The sequence below is a fragment of the Podarcis raffonei genome, chromosome 10 (genome assembly GCF_027172205.1).
Source record: "Podarcis raffonei isolate rPodRaf1 chromosome 10, rPodRaf1.pri, whole genome shotgun sequence".
Lineage (NCBI taxonomy): Eukaryota > Metazoa > Chordata > Lepidosauria > Squamata > Lacertidae > Podarcis > Podarcis raffonei.
In genome coordinates, this window is record NC_070611.1 from 51,226,982 (window position 1) to 51,246,784 (window position 19,803).

The 19,803-nt window shown below is 40.8% G+C and overlaps 1 protein-coding gene across 3 annotated transcripts in view; it reads right to left on the minus strand.

Annotated features, from left to right (window-relative positions):
- Window positions 1-19,803, minus strand: part of ABTB3 (ankyrin repeat and BTB domain containing 3) — a 211,326-nt gene that overhangs the window by 24,444 nt on the left and 167,079 nt on the right. Inside the window, exons 5-10 of one of the 3 annotated variants that reach the window (XM_053406025.1) lie at window positions 13,628-13,793; window positions 12,530-12,619; window positions 7,765-7,866; window positions 3,620-3,713; window positions 3,395-3,530; window positions 219-257 (exon numbers count right to left, since the gene is read on the minus strand). In XM_053406025.1, coding sequence (XP_053262000.1) covers window positions 219-257; window positions 3,395-3,530; window positions 3,620-3,713; window positions 7,765-7,866; window positions 12,530-12,619; window positions 13,628-13,793 — 627 coding nt within the window. The remainder of the gene's footprint in view (window positions 1-218; window positions 258-3,394; window positions 3,531-3,619; window positions 3,714-7,764; window positions 7,867-12,529; window positions 12,620-13,627; window positions 13,794-19,803) is intronic. The other 2 variants (XM_053406027.1, XM_053406026.1) reach the window with 2 other exon arrangements.

Consider the following 19,803-nt stretch of genomic DNA (forward strand, 5'->3'; position numbering starts at 1 on the left):
ATCAGCTTTCAAGCAATGCCTTTCTTGGTGCAGTATAACTTATTTGGGCTTGCAGCTGCAAGTCCAGCATCCAGGACAGAGACTCTCATCCTCTGCTCATCAACAGGCTTACACCTGTGTGATGCCATTCATCTTCAATGGAGACACTCCCAATTGATGAACTGTTAGAAACAATCAATCAAAACCAGGGTGCATCTTCTCCCTTACCTCCCACCTACCTTATATGCTTAGATCTTGCTAGCTGCGCATGTTCAGTCCTGTGGGGGATAGAATAAGCAATGTTTCCAGAGCAGATGGGCTAACGAGTGTGTGTATGTATTTATAGAGGGAGGAAAGATATTTCCCCTGTTAGTCAAGAGGACGGGTGTGTGTTATGCCATGCAATGAAATAAAGGGGGATACATAGTCAATATTTCCAGTCGATAGCACAATCCACAGCTCTCAGGGTGAAGACAGATGCAGTATTTAAAGAGATGCTCACTGATGGACCTGGCTGCCTGGCTGGGTGTATGATTTGCCTAATAGATAGAAATTCCATCAAACGGAATCCTGGGGCCACCTCCGAAAGCTTCAAGGAAGCTACATCTCTTCTCATTTAAAGAACCAATTGTACATTTATTTGTTTATACATTCATCCACCTTTTTTAAAAAATGAAAAAACTAAAATAAACAGTTGCAAACTGTTCTGGGTTTGGGAAAGTCTCTTTGGTGACATTGCACACACTAGCTTATCAGATTTGATTACAAGCATGCAGAATCTGTTTATTCAGAGCTCAACCCTCAACAGGGGAAAGGTATGCTTGCACTGCTGGCTTAACAAACAAGCCCACTGCTATCCAGATGTTACATCTGTACTCATCCTTAGCCAATATGAGGCTGCAGCAAATTCTTACTCCACATTACAGCTAGAGATGTTGATATTTTCCTGCGCATCTTTATAGAATTTAGGGCAGAACTGGGTATCTGGCAGATAACTCAGATTCCTGAGAATCTCAAGTGTACTCGGTTACAACTGTTGCCATTTGTAGACCCTGAAGGTGACTATGCATTAAGTCACAGGTAGGGAGTCTGTGGCCTTTCTGATGCTGTTAGATTCCAGCTCCTATCATGACCACTGGCCATGTTGGCTTGGGCTGATGGGAGCTGGCCCTCCAACAATATCTGGGGGAATCACAGTTTCTCCATCCCTGTACATACAATAGCAATCCTGTGATCTCCCAGGTAAATTGAGAGTGTGTGTGTTCAAAGCAAAGCACAAAGCAGAAGGCAATTATGAATACATGAGTAGTGATCTGCTGGTTTTATTTATGCTTTTGACTTCTTATGATTTTACTGTCTGGTTTTATGTCTTTATATTATTGTAAACCGTGGTGATATATATATTTGATACAGTGGTATATTAAAAAAAAATCTAAATAAATAAGTAAGTGCAGGCTTTGACAGCTAAGCTCCCTCTATAGAAGGGTATCAGTTCAGCCCTTGAATTAATAAAACTCAGGAAGGAAATGAGGGAGTGGGAGCAGAACTTTGCTGGAAGGGCTCAGAGAACAGTAAAGCAAGACTGGTGGCAAAGATAACTCTTCAGAGTTTTGTACTGTGGATTGGGAGAAACCGCCTTTCAGTAGTCCCCCTTTTCCAACTTAACTCCTTGCAATCCTTGCCTTCTTGCACAGACATACAGACCCTTCCCTTCTAAGAGAAAGACCACATGTGCATGTTTGGTCACTGCAACACCAAGGTAGGACATAGCTGTGAAAGTGGGTCATCGCTGATCTATCACCATAGAGAGCTTGTTTGTCACCTCATGACACCTCAGAGGTAATTATTTTCAGTGGAACTATTTAAACATTCAGAATTATCAGCCTTTCAGTGATTCACGTGCATTTATGAACCAGGCCTCAATCTTTCTATCTCACACATGTACATCTGGCATGCTTATTCCACCTCTCTTTCCCACCTTAAAATCACTTTCATTTCTCATGACCTTTCTTCTGTCCTTAGACCCCTCTCGCCCAGCCTCTAAATCATCCCCTTTAGGGCTGACCTCCTGTGGTTCTTTACCCCCCTTGCCTTGCCATGGCTGCTTTCTCCAGACTTGGCAGATCGATAGTTCTGTGCCTGCAGCCCTCACTAGTCCTTCAGACTGAACAGCTCTTGGATTGCTTCCTAAACTCAGCTTTGATTCTCACAGACCTCTCCCAAAGCTTCCCACTATTTACCAAGCACCTCATTTGTGCACTGGGACCATAGTTGAGATCTTTCTCTTCTGCAATGGACAGGACTACACAACCACCTCCCAGTGAACCCCCTTCCGAATTCCATTTTTCATAAACATGTAATCCTGAAAACCACACTGAGATCTGCTGCCTAGAAAAACTAAGGAGGAAATCTAGTTAAGCAGCATCTGTGGATCATGGGACTGCAGCCAGTATTTCTAGATCAACTCTGTATCCCCAAATGGAAACCAGAGTTGGAGGTCATACATTTTCTATTACTGGGGAATGATCAGGAGCTCACCAAGTTAGTGGCTAAATATCTCTATTTGGTTTTTTTGTTATCGAAATATACTGCAGACGTCTGATCTCCCTGGAGACCTAGAGATGTGACGATAGACTGCTCTGCCTCCTTTCTTTTAGCAAATGTTTTGTGCCACTGGGGAAGTGGTAATTCTGTATTGATTGTTTTGGATGTTTGTACGTGATGCCAATAAAAGGTTTGATGATGATGAACTTCTATTTCCAGGAGATTTCAAAAGGAAACAGGCAGACTGCCTTTCACAGACATTTTACTCAGTACATAAGGATCCTCCAAGATTAGACCAAAGTTACATTGCTCTTTTTGAACAGTGGGCAGCCAGATGCTTCTGGGTGGGAAGGTGTCAAGAGTTGCTCCAGACTGCTACATCATGTGCTGAGCCATCAGAGCTATAGCTTGGAGCATCTCCCTAGATAATATATGTGACTCTGCCCACCTTGGATGACCATTAGTCCTCCTTGTCTAGAATAGCTACAAAGGCTTCCTGCTCAGGCTGCAACTTTGTCTAGGCAATTATATTCTCTCTCCTCCCCTTTTCGGGACTCCTGGGCTTGTTCTCTTTGTGCTGATCTCCCAGCGCTGACTTGTCTCCCCTCTCGAGAGCCACCTATAGCTCAGCAATGACAGAAGGCCCTTCCCCCATTGTCTGTTTCTAGCAATGTTTTTGGCACTCAGAAATACTGCCCCAGAAATACAGCTAGGTTCCATCTAGCTGCTGTAGCTAATATCTATTCACATATCTGGTAGCATGCTTACGTATGTAAAAACATATGTACAACGCAGAAACACAGTTTGCAATTTTTGCATCATGACAAAAAGAGAACATTAAAAATATTTAAATTAGCAGTTCCAACTCTACCTGTGTCCATGTGCAGCAGCCTGGCTAAAGGAGTTCATATCACCTTGAGGAGTCATGGAAATCCCATTCCTGTACATGGTTCCAATCATGGGGTCAGCACCTCGCTCCAAAAGCAAACTAACGAGTTCAAAATTTCCTGTAAATCAATAAAAGTGCGTGCTTTTCACTCCCTTTAGCCACATTTTTTTTAAGCTAAGGAATGTTCATGATCAGAAAAATCCTTACCTGCAGCTGCTGCCAGTTGCAAGGGAGTTTCTGAATAGTTTTCATCACCATGTTCCAAAGAACCTTCTACTTTGGCTCCTGCATCCAGCAACAGCTACAAAAGGAAATTCACCATTTAAAGCTGATGATTTAAATGTGACAGTAAGAATTTGGGAGGCTCCACTGATGCAGAAGGAAGTTTAACTGGCTTAAAGGCCACCCAATTCAGGGCCAAGTTACACAACAACTGGTTGCCAATTGACCACCCAGGGATGTTTTTGTCCACCCCACTTCTGTAGTTGGTTTTTCAGACAGTATTTCATTCGTCTTCAATAAAGGGAGGAATGCGGACAAGTAGGAAAGAAGAAGGCATTGGATGGAATGAGATGTCATGTTCCATGCATTTAAGCTCACCTAACCCAACTGTTTAGTGCTTCATTTCTGGGTGCCAGTAAGCTCCCTTCCTTGTTTTCTCTTGACTCCCTATAAAAAGTACATTGCACCACCATTGGAAAAACCCTGGTGCTGGAAAAGTGAAGCTAGGCCTCTGAATTCCACAGCTACTAAACTGCCCTGGCAGCCATCTTTCCTAACAACAGCCACGTGCTCTTTGTTCTCCCTCAAAATGTTCCAAAACATGGGTGGGGAACCTGTGATCATCCACAAGCTGTGGGACTCCTCACTCCCATCGGTCCCAGCCATCATGGTCAATGATCATGCATGATGGAAGTTTGGGTCTAACAGCACTCGGAGGACAAAGGTTCTCCACCCTTGTTCCAAAAGTTTATTTGGCCTGCCAGCTTTCTCTGGGGGGTTGTCCTGTGATACATCACCAGCTGGCTTGCTATTTGGTTTTAGCCAGACGCCTACTTGCTCTCAAATATCCTCCTGCCTGCTACGCTCTCACAGGATATCTGAGGCCAGTGTTGCAATTGCCCTGCTTGAGGGTTCTATTTTTCTATATAACTTTTCATTTGATTTTCATGCAATAAACAAGGTTTATATGTCACCGGCATTAAAAAAGGTGTGTGTTTGGGGAAATGTTCTACAGACAGCATATGTAGGTTAAGAGTGGTATACGCTTTAGGCATGGGGTTGTTTGTATTGGTATGACAAACTCTTAGAGCTGGAGCTTAAAGGGTTTTGAGAAGTGCAACATGTTTCATGTTGCCCAAGTCTGTAGGAGAGCAGTGCCCTGAGCACTCCTGGGTAGCTCATCTCATTAAATCAGTCTTACCAACCTGGTGCTCTCCAGATGTTCTGAACTACAACTCTATCAGCCTCCGTCAGCATCTGCTGGCTTCATCTGCGAGAGTGGTAGTACAAAACATATGGAGGGTGCCAGATTGGCAAAGTCTGCATTAAACCATAGTTTCCACTCAGCAACAGGAGGAGCAGGAGAACAGCAAAGCTGTGGTTTAATGTAGTATGTGACCTGGACCTGTTTTTAAATGAGCCTTAAATACCTGGATGTTTCAGGCTGCTTTTAATTGATTAATGACATTTAACCTACACTTTATGAGTTGTAGTTTTAATCGTTACTGACACAATATTTTTTGGCTTGTGTAGCACCCAAGTGGAATGTTTTATGCAGATGTTTTGGTGAATTACATTTTATTGCCTTGAAAAAGTTTTCACCTTGAAAGTTGTTAAAAAACATGTTGATAAAATAAAGCAATACAAAATGGCAGCCTATGCCAGTGATGGAGCAAATTCTTTGGGCACACCCAAATTAAGGCTTGTAAAAAGTTCAGCTCAGATGGAAAGAACCCACACACCTTATTTTTTCAATAGTTAAGTTCATTGCAGAAATACCTGGCCATTTAAACAAGTGTGGACCATTCACAATTCACTGCACAGTGCACCTAATTGTCATGTACATGCCTGAAGGCTATGCGAACTAGCAATCAATGGGACATGACTAATTTGTGCACTTAAAACCCCCAACGATTTCACTGAAATAGATGTTATAAGGGAAGCATCTCATAACATCATTCTGAAGCTCATCAGATTGAGGGAAACACCTTCCATCCTCACTTTAATGGGATTCTGGGAGTTGGGCAAAGATGCAGTAAAAAAAGAGCCAAGGGTTTGGGGAAACCTTTCACCTAAAGGTCAGCCTTAGTTTATTTAAGATCAGTGCAGTCACTTCTACTGACTTTTGACCATTGGTCTATCAAGCCCAGTACTGTGCACAATGGCAGCAATTCTCCAGAAAGCCAGTGTGGTGTATTGGTTAGAGGACCAGACTAGGACCTTAGGAGACCAAAGTTCAAATCCCTACTTAGCCATGAAGCTCAGTGTGTGACCTTGATCCAGTCACTAGTGCTGAGCCTAAGCTGCCTCCCAGTGTTGTTGTGAAAGGAAAAGAGCTACATACGGTACCTTGATATTCTTCGAGGGAAGTTGGGGTATTAATGCAATAATGAATAAACAAAAATAAACAAAATGTTGTTTATCAAGCAGTTATTTCTCCCAGATCAGCCTTCCAAGATCCATTTCACTGAAGGTTCCAGGGACTAAATCAGGGACCTTCTAAATGCAAATAATTATTTTTGTCTGTCTGTCTGTCAGAGTAACTAATATATTTGCAAATTGTACAATATATAAGCATCAGCAAATTAAACTCTTCAGAAGTATTACATAGCCACTTTTTCAAGGAAAATTAAATAAATCCCGACTGGTATATCTAGTGAGAAAGAATTGGAAATGCATATTGTTACTATGGGGGAGGGGAGAGAGACAGAACAGGTCAGGTGTGTGCCCTCTACGCCTCATTCTGGGTATCTCCTCATTCTCTATTCAACAAAAGTAGCAGCACAACAATTTAGTAGGGCTCTAGATTAAGGTGTGCAATTTTTACATTGCAGCCCAGCCACACTGGCAAGCACCTGAGAGATCAATCTGGTGTATGTAATTTGCTTAGATAAAAGTGATGTGGTGTGGTTGAAAAATGCCACACTTCTCTAGAAACAATGAAAATGATTTAAATGACTGACTCAAGGAAACTGTGAAAGTGGCAACAGATAGCACTGGAAGAATGTATTGGGCTGACTGTATTGGTCATGGACCCATAGGAAGACATCCCTATCAGCTGCACAAACAGACAGGGCATTAGATGATATGCTGCAGATACATCCATTCACCACAAAATAATGCCATGGGGGAAATCATGTTAAAGACAGTAAACATAAAAACAGCCTTCCTGGATCACAGTTAGCTGAGATAAACCCATCAGATGCCCCTGCAAAGCTCATAAGCTGGGCGTGAGAGAAGTAGTCACTATGCTTGTGGCCAGCAATTGGTCCATCAGAGGTATAGCATCCCTTAATGTGGAGGTTCCAGTTTCAGCTGTCAAGGCTTTATAACCACTGATATATCCACCCTCCATCCAAGCTTGTGATAATAACCAGCATCTCACGGCCATGCATTCCACTGTTAATTATGCAGTGCACAAAGGAATGCTTCTTTTTGTTTGTTGACTTATCAGAATTCATTGGATGGGTGTTCTGAGAGAGGAATAGCAGGTGCTGGCTGAGGCTGATGGGAGTTGCAGTCCAAGTTGGCACCAGGTTGGCAATGACTGCTCTACATTTTCTTTATTTAGTATTATTCTTTTCTATGAGTTGAATCAGTCTTTTTAGCTTTGGAACATAACAAAGGACTGCAGGGACGGGGGAGAAGAAACCAAACTAACATTATGTTCACTAACATTAGAGAAAGAGGAACAGAGTTTTTACTTTCACTAAAATTAGAAAAAGAAACAGAAAAACACAAATACAGAGGAACACAAAACACATGGCCAAGAACGAGTTGGCAGGACACAACTGGTACAGCTTCATTTTAAAATTGCCCTGTTTATGCTTCATATTGGCTTACAGTGCAATCCTACAGATGTTTACTTGGAAGTATGTCCCATTGTGTCCACTAGGGATTACTCCCTGGTAAACATGCTTAGGATTGCAGTCCTACTGATAACTATATATAATAATGCTATTATATATATATATATAAAATCTATCTCTATCTATATCTATACAGCAAACAAAGAAGAAGCAGGAGGAACCAATATGAGAATGGTTGCCAATTATGGGGATGAACGCCAATTAAAACCTAACAAATGGGAAAGAAAATATGAGATGGAGCAGAGGGAAATACAGCAATACCTGAACTACAGGAATATGTCCATGCAACACAGCAAATGTCAGAGCGGTCCAATGGCGGGTCTCGGGGTGGACGGATGGATATTTATGAGGAGTACTGATAACCTATAAACAGATAAAGGAGTTTTCTTTCATAAATGGCTCTTGAGGGGAGGGAAAAAGGCTATATCTAAACAAAACAAGCTTGTCAGAATGCCAGGCACACTTTGGTACAGAGGAAAAAGCAAGCAAGCATGCAAAGGGCACTCTAGACCATTATTGTCTCTGGGTTGCATCCAGTAGTGCTGGTGCCTTTGCGGAAAAGTGCTTCTTCTCACACGTTTTGCTACCCACTTGAACCCTACAGTTCATCCCCTGCTAAAAGCAGTTCCTAAGGACCTTCTGTAACAGAGCAGGATATAGGGTGGAGAGCTGCAAATAGGCAAGGTGGGGTGGTCAGCAAAAAATCAGTTTCTCCAACTTTGGCTAATGGAACCCCTTTCCACCAAGGCAAAGTCATCACTGGATACAACCCTCTGCATTCCCATCCCCCTTTTATCTAATCAAAATGTTACTTAGCAAATCAACACATTTCCTTAACTTTATTCTGTGCCTTTAACTGAAGCCTATGCCACTTCTATTGTACCTGATTGCTATTAGTCTATTAGCTACGAGCTGTGATTGAGGATCTAATAACTATCATCTAGATCCACGGTTTTTAAATTGCACTCCAAAGAACAATGTGCTTCATTGAAAGCTTTATGGAGATTCTTGAATGAGAAGATCAGGAATGGTGGACACTCGTCCCTGAAAGACAACTTGATTACAGCTCCCCCTATAGTAAGGAGATGAAGGGGAACAGTGAGTACTGTATGTCCTATGGAGTACTTTCAGTTCACAAGGCAATGTTGAAACCCAAATACGGGGCCAACACCCCACTATAATTTAGTAAGCACCGTAAAATATGCCCCCAAACACTCTCCAGATTCCTAGGATTCCTTTCCGATGCACTTCTTAGAAAGAGATGGCTGTGTTCATCCATAAATCTTTTCTGTCCTGTTTCCAAATTCATATGTGAGATATCTAGTAATAAAAAAAACTGCACCAAAATTTGTATTTAACTAAATGTTAGTTTATCCTACAGTATGAATTTTTTAACATTTTGGTACACTTTTTGAACCAAGAACTGTGTTGCAAAATATGGAGAAGTGTGAATGTGAAAATAATTATGTTCCAATCTGAGCATTAATTAAGCCAAGAGGTACAAATGAGGTCAGTTTTCTAAAAAATGTGAAACAAATGAAAGCAAACAGATCCCTGAAGAAAGATGGTGTGAAAAATCACTCATTTAGATTTAATGTTTAAATGCCATTTTCAACCCTAAAATTACACCATGTTGTTTTTTAATTGCCTACAGTGGATTCTGATTAGGTGCAGACACACACACACACACACACACACACACTGAATTGACCCCTGCATTATTTTCTATTCCGCTGATGATTTGACAGGAAAGAAATCCATCTATCATTTTAAAGGAACTGTTTTCCCTTTGGAGATGCACTTTCTCTTCACAAGGGGAATAGATATCCCTATGGCAATATCTATAGCTTCTAAAGTGGCCAAACACAGTAAGAATTCGGGATTCATAAGAGTAGTTGCAGTTGATTGCTCCTGAGCGTGCCACAGCAGTTGCCAACCCAATCATGCTTTTGTTTCATGTATAACAAAGAATGTCCATGAATCTCAATTTCAGCTCTGAGCACTCCCATGCTAGGCCACTTTGCGAGGTTTGAGGGTAAGCAAGGAAATTGAAAGGACAGCAAAATCTTATATTTGCAGTTCTCATGCTCAGACTGTATGAAAGCAGATGGGATATATATCCCTTAGCTTCAACAGGGGTACATTTCTTTTTCCTTGGCAGAAGGTAAAAATAAAACATAAAAATCAGGGGAAAGGCATGTGCTGAAGCCTGACTACTACATCTCACAATTTGGTTCTGGCCCACAACAGCTTATGCCACAATAAGCTTGTTTTTGCTGTAATATGGCTGCCCCTCTAGAAAGTGTGAATAGAAACCTGGCACCAAATGAAGTTTGAGGTTAATTGTGTATGAACAGTTAGCGTGCACTTATGAAAACCAACAGAATACATTTTTTAAAAAAATGTGCACATTTTATAAAAATTAAATAGCTGCTGCAGGGAGAGCAGAATTGGGACTGGAGTGTATAGGGAGAGAGAGGCTCATCAGGAAGTTCCCTGCTGGACTTTGGAGGGATACACGTGTTTTATCAGAACTGCCGCAGAGGTTGAAGGGTTAAAACACACACACCCTTCTCAGCACATTGCAGTTCCAATCCTGCTTCGGCCCCACCGGTAATACTGTATTTTGTTTTTAATTTGAAAGCATGTTCATGTTAATTGCTTACATGCAATTAATGCTGTTTCTATATGGTAAGCAGATTGCATTCTATTAGTGCGTAACTAAAAAGGGTCTGTGATTGCTAACGTGTGACAACTGTTTCACCCACAGCCAGGCATTTATTTATTTTTGTGCAAATCGACTCCAAGGCAAGTTTCAGAAATGATGCTTTTTAAATTGCTTTGTGCATTTCCTGCACCTCTGTTATGAATGGCAAAGCCGACTGTGTTAAGAAAATACATTCTATGTGTAAATGGCTTTCTCCTGTCTATTCCACTCTGGCAACATACTCAAGTGAAGCACTGCAGGCTTGAAGACCTCTTAGCATCATAGGTGAGAACATCCTGAGAACGGAAGTTAACAACCAACCACATATTTCAGCAAACAGTAACCAGACAATAGTGGATTTCACTTGCTAACAAACCAAACTGACTTAATGTATTTTGGAACTTTGCAAAATGCAGATTCTCTCTCATATGCACCTGCTTTGATAAGGATGGTAAAAGGGCTCATTTGCAATGCAATCCTTTTGCATGCCTACTCAGAATTATGTCCCACCGCTTTCAGCAGGGCAATCTCCCTAGAAAGGATGTATAAAGACTGCAGCCTCAAATCTCAATTTTTCAGTCACTGTACTATAATTATATCAATCTTTGTGGAAACAATGACTTGGTTTGTTTAACACATTTTTTCTTATATTATAAACTTGTATGCTAATTTAGACAAATTAACTTGATAGCTGCCATGATTCAAATGGAATACAAATAATGAACCAAATATACACCAGTATGTTCAGACAACATATACTGAAATTATTATTCTTGACAGCTATATAAAACACACTATTTTTCTATATTGATAGTTTAGATCACAGACAGGCAGAGTCTGTCTGATGGATAACCTACAAATTTTTGGTGTAGACAGGAAAAGAAATTGGTCTTTAACCAAGAATATTATACACTCTTATCACAATAATCACAATATAGTCAATGAAACTAGCATCCAAGTTTGATTTGGACAGTCTTACAGCACAATCCTATGCATGTTGGCCTGGAAGGAAATCTAACTGTATTCAATGGGCCTAACTTCCTGGTAAGTGTGTATAGGATTGCAGCTATGCAGTGCTCTACTATGCATACCCACTTAGAAGTAAGTCCCATTAAGTTAAATTGGTCTTTCTCCCATGTAACTTTGTGTGCACACATAGTTGAGATTAAGGCCAACTGAACTCAATGTGACACACTTTGAGTAGACCTGTACAGGATTGTGCTGCACAGCAACAGACTTACTGTACTGTTAATGAAGGAAAACTGATTTATTATATTGAATAAATCTGGGTTTTTTAAATTGTGATCATTGTCTGACAGACTCAGTTTACCAAATGCATTCCAGCCAAATTTTACAGAATTTATATACTGGTTTTTCAAAATCAAGTTGCTCAGACCTGTGCCTAGAAAGTATGGGGCAAGCCCTAAATTGTGGGTAGGTAGGTTGACACAGTTGCTGCATGTTGCCGGCATAAGAATAACTAGCAACATCATCCCAACCACACAGTATTTTATGTTCCCAAGCAGCGGCAAGACCATATGTAAAAAGCTGCCTCTACAAAGGCAAAGATCTCATATGGATCAAATTCTGTCGCTTGTAAATTTTGCTTCTCCACACTGCTCTCCGATTTGAACCAACAAGTCATTTGTTGGCCTGTTTCTCCTGAAGTGGCTAAGTTGTGTCTGGACTGTACCACTGCAGAATGCAGGTGGGGGCTCACATAGCCAAATATTCCTCTATACAAAATGCTTTCCTGAACTTAGGAAACTAGCACATTAGGTAGAAGGATAGCCTAGCTACTCTTCTCTTTGATGCACAGTCTGCTGTGTGGAGGTTTTCGTTTTGGTTTTAAAGCAAGAACACTCATTTTACGCAATTCCTGACAACAGTTGGAAGTGGTACAGCACAGAAACAGATTTACCACCACCTTGAAAGAGCTAGGTCTTTGATGGTGTTGACAGCTAACCACTGCAGCTCATATCAGTGAGCCCTGACTCCAGAGGGTGCTGCTTCTCTCCTCTCCACCAAATCCATGTATCATACGTTGGAGGAGAAAATGTGGTAGATGGATGAGAGCTCTGAAGCTCCTGAATATGGTTCAGGATGGGAGCCCTATGACATTTAATCTGGATTTGACACTAAAGAAAACCTTTTTTTTTTTTTTAGTGTTCTTAAATAGATTTTATTTCAATACCAAGTTGCGCTGGGAAGACCCAAAGAGGTTCGCATCCTTGATTTCGGATAGCTGCAGCTCTCCATAAATTTGACATGTTCATGAAAATGTGAGCTAAACACATGTAATCACAACAACGGTCTCACCTCTGCATTTAGATCTGCTCCAGCATCCAGTAGCATCTGGACCATGGCCTCATCGCCCCTCACACAAGCGTACATCAGTGGAGTCATGCCCTGTGGGAACATTAAAGTCAACACATTGATCAGCTTCCAATGGGATGGTTTTATTTAAGGCTTGATTCGGAGATGTCATAAGAAGGCATGCCACTTATGGTGTAGGATGTTTTCAATAAAAGTGTGGATAATTTTAAGAATTTTCTGCAAAAATCCTTTGCTCAGTTTTTGTGAACACTGCCTTGCCTTCATCAAGATAAACATTAAAACTCCACGGTCTTCTGCAGTGTCATGAATCCATTGTGTTACACTTCTCTTGTACAAAAATCAGAATATTGGGCCCTTCTTTTGTGAAAATGTTCCTCTATAGCAATTTAATGAGCTTCTTTTTGACAGGTTAGACTTGGGCACTTTATACTGACTGCCAATATTGCTAACGGTTGGAGGAGTAGATGCTTTTGTACGATTGTCCATGATACACAGTGACTTAATTTTAAATGAAATGCCAGACAGCACTGTTGAAAGTTGCTAGCTCTAGGGAAATGCTGCCCTGTTTGGAGGAAAATTAGATTAACTGACCCTTCACTACAAAGACTTCCTGGCTGCAATCTGTATTAATCTGAAATGCCCACTGCAGCTGATCAACACATATCCCTTGTGATTAGTGTTAACTTTCACAATGGCATTAGACACAGATGCAGTTAGGAAAGAATAGTTATGTGTAGCACATGAGTCACAGGGGAAAAAACAACCACATTCTTAACTTGAGGATGGGCGAGAAAATAGGTGGATGTGGAAGAGAGATGCTATTTCACCCCACACATGGGAGTACACACCCAGTCCATATTCCACAGTCCACATTCCAAATTGCATCTCAGAAAAAGGTTTAACCAGACTGTAAGAAAGAGAAAAGTGTGTGTGGAACTCTGATGGGTTATTCTTTGAGAAGAATCCCATGCGTATTTTCTTCAATAGTCTATATATAAAAAAATTAAAACCCATTTTACAATTTCAAATTGTCAACCCATTGTTTAAAAAAAATCAGTAAGTTTCTTTCTTTCTTTTTACCTGATCACTCATGCTGTTAATTCCATCAGGCCCCAACAAAGATATGGCCTGTTTGACCAGATCTGTACGGCCACAGGTCAACATTCGGAACCCAAGGTCCTGCTTGAATTTGGCTTCTGTGGCTACTGCATCCAGCTTCCGAGAAGCACAGAAGCAGTCGTCGATTCTGCAAATTGAAGAAAACAGTTATGTTAGGAAATAATCAGAAAGCAGACTTCCACCATTCATTTGACCACTGCCACGTTTTGTCTATGAACTATAAAGACCATCGTAGCTACAAACATCCTTTATGACAATTTGTCAATGAAAGCTTATATGCAATGAATCCTACCTCACCACGGTTGCATACAAACCATGCATTTAAAGCATATGAGTTCCCATAAAGAATCATGGGAACTGGAATTTCCTAAGGGTGCTGGGAACAGCCGTTCTGTGAGGGGTAAATTACAGTTTCCAGAATTTCAGGGAGTGGGGGGGGTGCTCCAAATTTATGGTGTATGTGCAGATTCTTCTAGCTATGTTTGCCAAACAGGGACTGGTGGGGGTTCTGTCATTTATGCAGCAAGAAGGAACCCAAGACTAGGTAGATGTTTCCAGGATAGAGATGAAGTGATGGCAAAATCAGCACGTGTTGGATATTTGCCTGTCATGCAGCTCTTACCAGCACCTCTCAGGTAGCAACCAGGAATAGAATCAATGGGTAGAAATCTCAGGGAAGCAGATTTTAGCTAGATGCTTTAATTAGACATATTGCATTGCTGTTCTATGCTGCTTTATTATTAATCAATCAATCAATCAATCAATTAAATTTGTATACCACCCTACACCCAAAGTCCACAGGGCAGTTCACAGCATAAAAATACAAAATAAGAACACCAAGTATGTAATAAAATAAAAAATAAAAACAAACCCAACAACCTCCCTTCCACAAGCACATTTAAAAGGCCATAGAATGTTTAATCAGCCAAAGGCCTAATCACAGAGAAATGTTTTTTGCCTGGCATTGGTTGTTTGGGGAGTTTATTTTATGATTTTAATGTAAATTGTACTTGTGACATGTTTTGCATCGTGCCTTGGGACCATTTGGTAAAGGGCAAGCTAGGAGTACAATTAATTAATTAATTAATTAATTAATTAATAATAAGGGGAAACTTCTTAAAGGTAAAGAGCTGTTTTTTATAAAAAAATAAAATAAAACAATTTTTATTGGTTTTTGTTGTTGTTGTTGTTGTTTAGTCATTTAGTTGTGTCCGACTCTTCGTGACCCCATGGACCAGAGCACGCCAGGCACTCCATTAAACACTTATCCAGCAGTACATCTAATGGTATTTGTTTTATCCATTGTCTTTAGACATACACTTACACATTCAACATTCAAACATATTACTTAACATAACCTCTCCGCTGAGAATAGTGAGCGGTTGGTATAGCAAGGTCTTGATTTTGGTAATTAACATAGTTAAAGAAAGGGGTCCACCTTTCTCGGAAGGTGTCCCATTTGTAATGCCGTTAATTGCCCTCCTGTGTCTGGTGAGGCGCTGAGACATTGCTGCATCTCAGATATTATTTTCCATATGTTATGGGGTATTTCAGTCTGGTTTTTCCATTGCTGAGCTATCGCTAACTGTGCTGCGGTCAGTAGGAAGCCTACTAGTTCTCTGTGGTGCAGGGTGGCATCTATGCCCAATTGGGTGGCCTAAATCTGATTCCCGTACAACTTTGCTGTATATTAGGGAAGCAGCACTTTTCAGGTCATATGCTGGCCTGCTGCATAAGGATTCAAACCAGGTAAGTATGCACAGGCCCTCTCCCCTGTGCTCCAAATGAAGTGCAAATGAATAAGCCTGAGCTACCTGAAACCAGGTAGGACTTTAAACTGACCTTGCAGTTTCTCTTTGGAATTGCTTTCCCTCTGGGAGGCAGGTAACGGATTGTGTAAATGCCTACATCCTCCCAATCCTTGAACTTTTGGTATTTATCTGTGTATCATAAGAGCTGTTTGATGGTGCAACAGAACTGCCTTTGCAGGTAGTGGGCTCTCTCCTTTGCTGGACATCCTTTGTATGGTGTCCAAGTGAAAGAGGAATGGGCTCCTACATCTTTAGTATCACTACTGCACAATAATTAAATGTGTAGGAACCCCATATCCCTCTTTTCATCTGACCATCCTAGTCATTTGTTAGGAATTCTATGGCTGCATTCTGCACTGAGCAGAGGTTGGACAAGCTCAAGAATGGGGAAACATTTTAATTTTTTAGCCCATGGGCCTCATTTCTTCATGGGGAACCTTCCAGGGGCCTCATGTCAGGGGTGGATGGGGCCAAGGCCAAAAGTGGCCAGAACAATTATTTTGACTCTTGTCTTTGTTCAGTAGGCTACATTGAACCCAGAGAAACACAGAGGTTTCTATATGCAAGCAAACACATATTTCCATAGCCCATCAAAGCAAGCAAGAGGCACCCCCACAGTTCGAAGACATATTCCAGCAGGAGAGAACACTTTAGTGCAGAGCTGGTGAGGTGTGCGGCTGGGGGGAGGGCTTGGCCAAGGAGAGCCCCGAGGACCACAGAGAAATCCCTGAAGGGCCATATTTGTGCCTCACCCAGGACCTGAGGTTTCCTACTCATAGGCTAGATGATCTCCAAGATCACTTCCAAGCCCATGATTCAAGCTCTATTTGATGTATAGCAGTTTATTCATTATATTATATTCCATACAATGAAGTGTTCTGCCTCGTTATCATTTAATTGCTGGTTTGTCCAATAAGCAATCTGGTCCAATAAGCAAAGAGGAGCTCATCTTCACCCATCTGGTGCACAAGCTCTGCCTCTCCTCTTCTCCACTTGCTTATGGGGTTGGGGGCAAGATCATTTGAATGACACTCTAGGCACGTTCAATATGTGCAGGTGAAAACCTGTGATTTCAAAAAAATAATAATTAAAAATAGTTCTGTGGGTTGCCATCTCTGAATGAGGATTTGATATTAAAACATGCTAAGGATAATTACAGGAGGCCTCCAAGAATTCCATTAAATTCAGTTGCAGATAGCTTAATTAATAATTGCAGATTAAATTCCTGCCCAGTTAGCGCTCTTTATGCTGCCATAAAGAAAATGCAAATCAAACCCACAGAACCTGAGAGCATAAAGGGTTTATGATGCTTATATAGCATTATTTATAACTGCCCCCAACTAGTTACAAATCAGCCACTCACTCTGAATGATAAAATGTAAATCAGGCCCACAGGATCTGAGATAATCATTGGGCTATTTATAACTATCCCCAACTAGTTACACAATTAGTCATTTGGAATTTTGAGAATATTAGGAATGCCTCCCTTTCTTAATTTGAGCTTCATGGAGTTTCCTTTCTATATACCAAGTGTTGTGCTGTTGTTTTTATTGCTAAGCAGCTGCATTGTTTAAAACAACAACCATTCAGTGCAATATCACTTTGAAGGAGCAGTTTGACAGCCACGGCATCCCACACTGAATATAAGGAGCATTGAACAATTTTGCTCTGGACAAATTTTGCTCTGGAAAGTGAAGTTTGAGAACTTCTTTCACCAGAAAAAGTGGATTTGAAAGTACAAAGCAAGCAGTTTATTTATGATTATGCAGCAGTGCATTTATACTATTATACAGGGCAAGGACAGATGAGAATGGGACGAATTCCTTCACTGTGCTCAATTGTTTAGAGGTGGAGGGTTGTAGCCAATGCTGAAATCTCATAGTAGCAAATGGTTTTGCTTGCACAATCCGAGGTACCTGATTATCACCTACCTATTTCAGCCATCTGAGATCAGGTTTGGAGGAAGGGAGAGGCTTACATTGTTAGGCCACTTTTGGGTACAACTCAATGTGAGCTGCAAGACTGCACTCCATTCCTGAAGTGAATTCTCTCCCCGTGCCTGAATGGTTGGCCACCATAATCTAAAATTCGAGCTAACCAAGATTTGAACTTGGTTAGGTCTCTCTTCTGTGACTAAAGGGGAGAAAACAATTTGTTCCAGTGACACAAAAGAACAGCATACAGACCTGCACCTTTCACAATCTAAGACTGGGACCATTGTGTTTGCACTAGGCCAATGTGGCACAACAAGAAATAAAGAAGCCAAAAAGATGAACAAATTGAAAGGCCTGTAAGAAACAGTTAGGGAAGGTTAACCTGTAGGACTGTATGTTGAAGCATTGGCGAGTGAAGTTGGTACCGCAAAGGAGAACTATTTCTACAACTGAAGTTGAAACTTCAGTACAGGTGACCCTTAAGAACGCCGGTCAATGTAAATACAGCTAAGCTACTCAAATGCAGCAGTCTAGATTTACAGATCTGCTCCTAAGAGATTGCTTACAGGTTTTGAAGTGCCACACACATACCCACAAAACAGGACTGACTCCATGCTAGAACTATGTGTCCAAAGATAATGCCAATCCTTTGCAAGAAACACATTTGTCTTGGCAAGAAAAGACAGATGACATCAAAGAACTGTGAAATTTCCCCCTTCACCTCTACCATACATGTGTATCTGATTCTACTGTTTTCTGTGGCTGTGTAGCCTGTAAAAGTGAAGATATAGATAATCAGCTAGTGTTCATTTTCCTTTTAATTTTTTAAAATAAATAAGTTTGAGGCTCCACCGCTTACCTTATAAATTGTGAAAATGGAACTGGAAAGGCAGTGGTTTATAGGGGAGACAAGCGTTGAACCCGGACTAGAGCAATGGACATTGTAAGTTTAAATTCACACTGAACCATGAAGCTCACCACTTGACCGTGTGCTGTTTCTCAGTCTACTCAGAGGTAGCCAATGTAGTGATGCATCGTTTTCATATTCATCATTTCATACTGAGCTATGGTCTGTTCCAAGAGGTGTGCTCAACATTTATATGCTTCATTTCCCATCTTTCTCCATTTTTTTTGGTGTGCAATATTTTATTGTTGTTGCGAGAAGTTGTGTGATGTCAGGGAGAAAGATATGGGTATGTTGAAATCAACCATTAGCACATCAGCTAATGACTTTTATCAATGGATGACGTTCTTGTATGAAACAGCTACCACAATCAAGCAGCCCAGACAGATTACACCTCACCTCCTACACAATCCTTTCTGTCGAGACGGTTTATGTGCGAGTCATCCAGTGATGAGGCACTGAGTTGTGTGCATGTGTTGTGTGCTGGTCACAAGGAATATTCAGGTGTATTTCAGAACAGGGGAGCCTCTTTCAGAGATTTCACCACACTAGTCTTTTTCTAAAGCCATATGACTGTGGATCAGAAACGCAACCCATGCAGTTCTAAGGAAACACACTGTCAGAAACAAATGTTCTGCCTTTTTTGCATTAAGGAAAACTGAGATTCTCATGAACCAAATGCTATCCAAATAATTTGTTTAAAATGCTTCTAACACTATTTTTGCTGATGCTAGACGTTGTATGCTACTGAAATGTGCTTTTTCTGCTGCTGCATTTTATTTTATTATTGCTGTTATTATGATATTGTACTTGTGACAGTTGATTTTGGTTTGTATTGTTGTAAGCCACTTTGAGCATGGAAAGGCAACATACGAATAATGTGATGATCTTGCATTCTGACCATAAGGTTTCCAGGGCAGCTTGCAAATCAAACTAGAAGCTATCAGTGCAACCCAGTTTTAAAATCTATTATTTTAACAAAACAAACAAAAAACAGCACAGAAACAGCAAGAATTAAAAATCTGTGAATGCCTAGGGGAGAGGAGAAAAGGTGCTGCAACATTTATGGTGACCAGATGCAAAAGAGGAGAGGACACTTTCACTTTCATCTGTTGTGTAGAAGAGATGCAGCTATTAAAAAGTGCAGGACTCTTGTCCTCTTTTGTATCAGGCAACTAATTAATGGATCACCTTTTACATATATGTCTTAAGGCAATTTACAATCTCATCATTAAAAAAAACAGCTAAAATAGTTATAATCGCCATGATCATCTGGAATTAGGTTAAAAATTATGCACAATGAACACCTAAGGCAGCAACCTTTTCATCCAGCTAGAGAAGCTCTTGAAAAGAAAAATGTATTCCATTCCCCCCACCCCCGGAAAGTACAGCTAGTGGGTGCCTAATGTATCTCAACCCTAGTGACCACCCTGCACATCTGGCAGAACAATCAAATGTGCATTGGTCAGGTAACTGCTGGAAATCTGC